The following is a 6401-nucleotide window of genomic DNA, read 5'->3' as shown; positions in this document are numbered from 1 at the left end:
CAAAGAATATTATATACATGTGGTATTTAGGTTATATATAATGCAGATTTTTTAAAAACGAGGCATATATTTGTGTCATATATATTATTAATGATGCACGGTTCGGTTATTACAAGACCTACGTAAGCTATGCGGAAATGGTTGTCATCGCAGGACTGACTGACAGTTATAGAGGAAGTGGCAGTCATGAGGTGCTGTATTCATAGTAAACTGAGATAGCGTGTAATACTTGAGTAATACCATGAATGAGAAATGAACTTTGTACTGAGAGAAATTATATGAATTTATTATCAAAATAAAAGATAGCTTTTAGTTTATGGTGTTATTTATTAGTTTATAATCAGTCTGTTTAGAAATCATTGGCTTGTAAAGTTAGGTGAGGGGACTCACAAGGGATTGATTGACAGTTAAGTGAGAAGTGACATGCAATAATGAGGTGATTATTTAGGTCACAAAACTTTTGTATTGAGAGTAATTCTGTGCATTAATAACAAAAGAATCAGTTCGCTTTTCAATTAACTTTTATTTATAGTTGCTTAGAATATTTGACAAAATAGAAAAAAGTTAACTAATCATGATATGCGGTATAAACGGTAAAATGAGACAGCGCGTAATCCCTGTATGACATGAATAAAAATAATGTGAAACATTGTATTTTTGTGAATGTAATATGCGTAAAATGTAATAATATCCTTAAAATCAACCTATGTGCATGGGTAAAAGATGATATGCGATGGTAATGTATGATAAATAGGAAATTGAACTTTTAATATAATTTTAAAAAGGAATTTAAAGACACATAATATGAGAGTCGATTATTAGCACTATTGGGAGGGGCTAAACTAGTTATGGCTTATGACAAGAGGAAACAGTTATTCATTAGGCCGTAGAAAGCGAGCAGAACAAGTAAGCAAATTGCATCTTTAAGCAGCAAAATGAACAGTCGAGCGAAATAACGCGATGTCGCTGTTCAAGTATCGAAGAAAAAAAGCAAGTGTAGAAGTCCAAACGCAGTTGTCCTTGTTTCAAAATGTAAGTACTGGAACTCAATGCGGAGAAAGCGATGGAAGCTACAAGCGCAAGAAGAAAGACTCGAATGGAAGGTGGACATACGACAGGCTGAAAGATGAAGTCCTTGTAAGCAAACGGCGTGTTATCGATTGGCTAATGGAAAGGAAGCTAATTGCTAAAATTCGCTTGTGCCCTTTGTGCGACGGTGAGATGAAGTTAGTTGACTGTAGTGATAGGTCGGACGGTTGTAAGTGTGAATGTAGAAGGCAGAGTGAAGGAAAAAGGCATAAGGTTGAATTGGCAATTCGTAAGGGAAGTTGGTTTGAAGGCAGCAATTTAACTTTAGAAGAGATTCTGAAGTTGAAATACTGGTGGTGTAGAGATGTTGTGCAGGAGACAATGAGGTTTGAGACTGATGTTAGTGGTAATACGGTTGTAGATTGGGACAGTTTTTGTAGGGAAATATGCGAGGTAAATTACTTAGAGTGTGAAGAAAAAATTGGCGGTCCTGGTAAGCGTGTGCAAATAGATGAAAGCAAATTTGGGAAGCGAAAATATCACAGAGGTCATAGGGTGGAAGGCCAATGGGTGTTTGGCGGGATTGAAGAGGGCAGTTGGAAAAGTTTTATGATGGCTGTTGAGGACAGGAGTGAAGCAACGCTGCTTCCGATTATCAAAACATTTATTGAAAAGGGCACAACCATCATATCTGATTGTTGGAAGGCGTATAGTAATTTAGAAGAACATGGTTACACACATTTGACAGTCAACCATTCGAAGGAGTTTGTAAACAGAGAAGGAGACCATACAAACAAGATTGAAGGACATTGGCGTCAAGCAAAAGCAAAGTTTCCTCCATTCAGCATCCGGAAATACACCTTTTCTTCGTATCTCGCCGAGTTCCTCTGGAGATACAAACATAAAAACGAAGACCTATTTGAAGTGTTTCTTGAGGATTGCAAGAAAATTTACGGGACATTTTCATAGGGTGAAAACGATACAAGCATAATACACTGGCATTATATATTGAATAATTAACATTTGTATATCTTTTAACATCGCAGGCCTTTGTAGCTTTTATAAATATGAATTTGGTGGGTAGATTACTAAGTACAATTTAAATTTGAAAATTTTATTATAGATAGGTTAGTTAGCATATTACTGTTTTTAGTCAATATTTTTATTTTATATGTAGTTGCAGGTATTCGGATCCTGTGGAGATGGCTATGCCCTCATTGTAGGGTTGTTGGAGGGTGCCTTTTGAAAATGAGATGGTGGCAATGATGAAGATTGATGATTGGTAACATTTGATATGATTCCTTTATAGGAATTGTGTAGTGAAGAATATTGTGGATAATTGTGGACTTGAAAATTATATTTATGAAAAGCTACGAATATGTGTTTGTTCTGGTCAAGTCCCTTTGTTGCCAGATTCGCAATCAGATGCCAAAACGAGAACCATAATTCGAACACACTGGATATCGGCTTCAAGGCAACGTTGGCAACCATGAAGAGATGGTGACTAATTTGCCCTTTACCATAACAGTCATCACAGACAGAGGTGGCCCCTATGCAAACTGGGCAAGCACTTCTACAAATCATTGTGGCAGCATTATCAAAAATATGCCATGATGAAGCATTTGTCTTGATACAATGATACAATGATGGCAGGTCTCCACAACTTCAACTTCATTAAGAAATTGTTCTTTCATGTCAGGTCCAGTTTTCCCTGCCTTGGGTTTGTAAGTGACACCAACTGGCATAGCAACCCTATTATCTGTCGTTGACAAAAAAGTAGCATTTCAGTAACCACATTCTCTTTCAGCAATTCAGATTTTGGGACTGGATTAGACTTCACAAATTCAATATCAGCTGTCATCTTCAAACCAACGTTTAACTGTTGTTTCTCGTCGAATTGAATCAAAGGTTTTAAAGCTGTCATTCGCTCACACCAACTGAGGGGTCTAACACAAGTTTCACAAAGGTATCGATGATCCAGGCCTGAATTATGCCACTTGATGTAGTATATCCTGATGAATGTTTTAATCTTGTTGTTTGACCAGGTCCTCCGAGGTTTAACTTAGCATTCTCCAGATTGAAAACTCTACCACTGCCACATCCATGCCACATAGGTCCTCGAATAAAGTTCACAGTTTTTTCTCCACCAAGAAATTTAATAGTCTTAAAAAACTCGATGACTTGTTTATCATATTCATGATTTGGGTCGATCATAGCATACGAGATAGGATCAAGATACTTGTAAAATATTTTATCCTTTGGAATTTGGCCGCTTTTAATAAAATTATTTAGTCTTATACAAACGTCGTCTGCCTTCTCTAGTGATATGGGGAGTGTGAAATATTCCTTGTCAGTGTCATATTCGATGCAAAAGGGTTATTAATTTCCCTTATCACCAAAGTTAAAACAATTCAGCTGAATTTAGTAGTTGGATGGTTGACCACTAATTCAGCTGAATTTAGTCATTGGATGGTTGAATACTTCGTGTCGTAGACCCCTTTTGATTTATCCATAGAAAATTATTCCAATGTTCTCAATTTGCCAAAGAAAAATATTTTGGTTTAACTTTCCCCAAAAATATTCATACATCAAAAGCTCTTGTTTTCTCAAATAAGACGTTTACATCCATACCACTTGGAAAGAACCAGTTCTCGTCTGATCACCGAAGTTAAAACAAGTCAGGCGTATTTAGTACTTGGAATGGGTGACCTCTTGGGAATACCTTGCGTTGTAGACCCCTTTTGATTTATTCATAGAAAGTTATTCCAATGTTCCCATTAATTTTTCTTAGAGGATTTTGTTTGTTAAAATTACCCCCAAAGTATTCATAGATCAAAAGTTCTTGTTTTCTCAAACAATATGTCTACTTCCATACCACTTGGAAAGTGTTGTGCTTACTAAAACTACATCTGTAATTTCAGGGATCAAAATTTAATTGTGTTATGTGCAATGTTTCCAAGTGTACCTGTAGTTGCCATGACTGCTACAGCAAGTGATAGAGAATCTATTAAAAAATCATTGGGCCTTAAAGGTCATGTTACATGCTGCGATTTTTCTTGCAACTTGCAATGCAATCCTACTTCAAAGAGATGTAAATTAGTGCAGAGTATTCAAAATGTTAGTGTAAGAAACGTACATTGAGTGCAATAAACATAAACGTTTTGTAGTTGGGAAATTTACATCTCTTAAAAGTAGAATTGCATTGCAAGTTGCAAGAAAAATTGCATCGTGTAACAGGGCCTTAAAGAATGTTCAAACAGTTCAATGACAAGAAAAGTAAAAGATATTAAAATATGTATAAAAACTAAATTAACTTTTAAACATTATTTAAAAATATGTATAATTCATGTTTCACCATACATTTATATTATATTGCTTCCACTTGCAGCAAATTTGATTTTAACGCTAGGAATATGCTAGCCTTTGAGATCTGCATTCCGGTTTTCCTGCAATAAATCAATCTCTATGTTTTTGTCTCTACCTCCATTCCAGTTAGCCAAAGCTTGCCCACTTACACTGATGTGCTTCTTGAGGTGATAGCAAGACTTCATTCTGGATGATAAATATAAGCATCTCAATGGCATAAACATTATATCCAGAAACAAATGAGAAATGGAATAACATCTGTTTCTGGATTGTGGCCAAATGCTCACTATTTCCAGAAGCTACAGCATCCTTGCAATCAAGAAGGACCATAAATGACTTTAGTAGGTTGAGAGCATAATTAAAAACAGCAATTTAGGTAGTGCTGTCGTCATTTAAAGAGTCTGTACTGTTGTCATCAATATCAGTTGAACAAACTTGTCCAGCACTTCTAGAACATGGGCCTTCTTTTCTTCATCACTTTCATCATGATGGAGAAAAGGATCATTCTGATACAGCATTTTGTAAGTCAGAAATTATTACTATGCCTGTACTAATGAAAGATGAGAAAAAGTATAGCGATTGTGTGTTGAGGTTCTTGACCAGCTGGAAGAGTGGACACACAAGATATACAAGGCAAGTGTAAAGATCAGCTAGACCAAGCATGTGCTTCCCATCCCTTGGTAGAAGTTCCAACACGACCAGATCAACCGAGATCCCACATCCCACCTTCAACTCAAAATTCTGATCCAATTCAAGGATTTAACGTTCCTTGTTTTGGCGACAAGTTAACAAGAGTGATGTTTGCTGGAGCATGTGACGGTTGTACAAAAACTCAAGCAGGGAACATGGCACATTGAGATACTTCCGGGAAGTGCTCAACAGAAGAAATGTAACAGTTGACATCAAGCACTACGAACATTGTGAGCAGTTCTTAATGAGTGTTGGTCACTGTTACCTCATTGAAGCACTGCTTCAGTTCTTCAAGATGGAAGATATTAAAGAGCTGCCAAAAGAGAATGTTCATGAATGAGTATTCCTCAGATATGTGCAATTTAATTCTGCTGAATTCTGGAAATATCTTGATTAAGACTCTTACTACCAATATCTTGTAATATATATATATATATATACACTGATTTTCAAACTTCTATAATAACTGAACATTTCAACACCTCATTTACCACAATCAGTCAAGGAGTTCTTCAAGGGGATTGTCTCAGTCCTTTACTATTCAATATGTCATTCAATATGTTTATACAGCACATCAAATCCGAAAAATATCCTCAGCTTGGATTTTGGAAACTAAGCCAATTTGGCATTCCATGTAACCCAGTCCATTGGTTCCAGTTTGCAGATAATGCTGCAGTTATTAGTAGCCAAGAGAGGAAGAATCAAATGCTTCTCAATCGTTTTAATATCTGGTGTCAGTGGGCTGATATGATCATACGTGTTGACAAATGTTCAACAATTGGCATAAAAAAACATTTAACCAAATCTATCCAGTATTTACCCAAGCTGTTCATTAAGGCTAATTTCCACTCCGGAAAACGAGCAGCGGATCAGATCAGGTTGGAACGAAAGATAATCCGCGCGTTCGCCGTCTGTTGAAATTTTTGGCTTATATTGATCCGAAAGAGTCCGAGACCGGATAAAAAAAAGTTCAAATAGTTTTAACTTTTTTTGATCCGATCCAAAATCACTTCATGGATCAGATCAGCTGGGAAAAAAATCTGATCCGATCCGCTGCTCGTTTTCCGGAGTGGAAATTAGCCTTTGATAACCATCTAACTTTAAATAACTTTAAATACCTCCAAGTCAAAGTTTATATTGTTTGGTAGCAGTCGTTCATCAAAATATCAAAATGTTCAAGATCTGACTATCTGTGTAAATGAAGTTCAACTGGAAAGAGTGGAGTATTTTAAATATTTAGGCGTTGTCATACATCAGCACTTAACATGGGCCGACCATGTTGACGAAATTACCAGAAAGATTCGTCAGAGGATTGG

At 36.3% G+C, this 6401-nt stretch overlaps 1 protein-coding gene and 1 pseudogene across 1 annotated transcript; both read left to right on the top strand.

Moving 5' to 3' along the window:
* Positions 1-960: 960 nt before the first annotated feature.
* Positions 961-1998, top strand: LOC114535832. The gene has a single exon (XM_028557150.1). The coding sequence runs from the start codon at positions 961-963 to the stop codon at positions 1996-1998; it is 1038 nt and encodes a 345-aa protein (XP_028412951.1).
* A 1648-nt stretch (positions 1999-3646) lies between these two features.
* Positions 3647-3766, top strand: LOC114535840 (annotated as a pseudogene).
* The last annotated feature ends 2635 nt before the right edge of the window (positions 3767-6401 follow it).

This window comes from Dendronephthya gigantea, unplaced genomic scaffold (assembly GCF_004324835.1).
Source record: "Dendronephthya gigantea isolate DGI-Jeju-01 unplaced genomic scaffold, DenGig_1.0 000126F, whole genome shotgun sequence".
NCBI classification, from domain to species: Eukaryota; Metazoa; Cnidaria; class Anthozoa; order Malacalcyonacea; family Nephtheidae; genus Dendronephthya; species Dendronephthya gigantea.
This window is presented reverse-complemented; position numbering and strand designations above follow the sequence as displayed.

Bases quoted from the DNA above. Each gene is read 5' to 3' on its own strand.
- LOC114535832 (XM_028557150.1), top strand. From the start codon at position 961: ATGTCGCTGTTCAAGTATCGAAGAAAAAAAGCAAGTGTAGAAGTCCAA.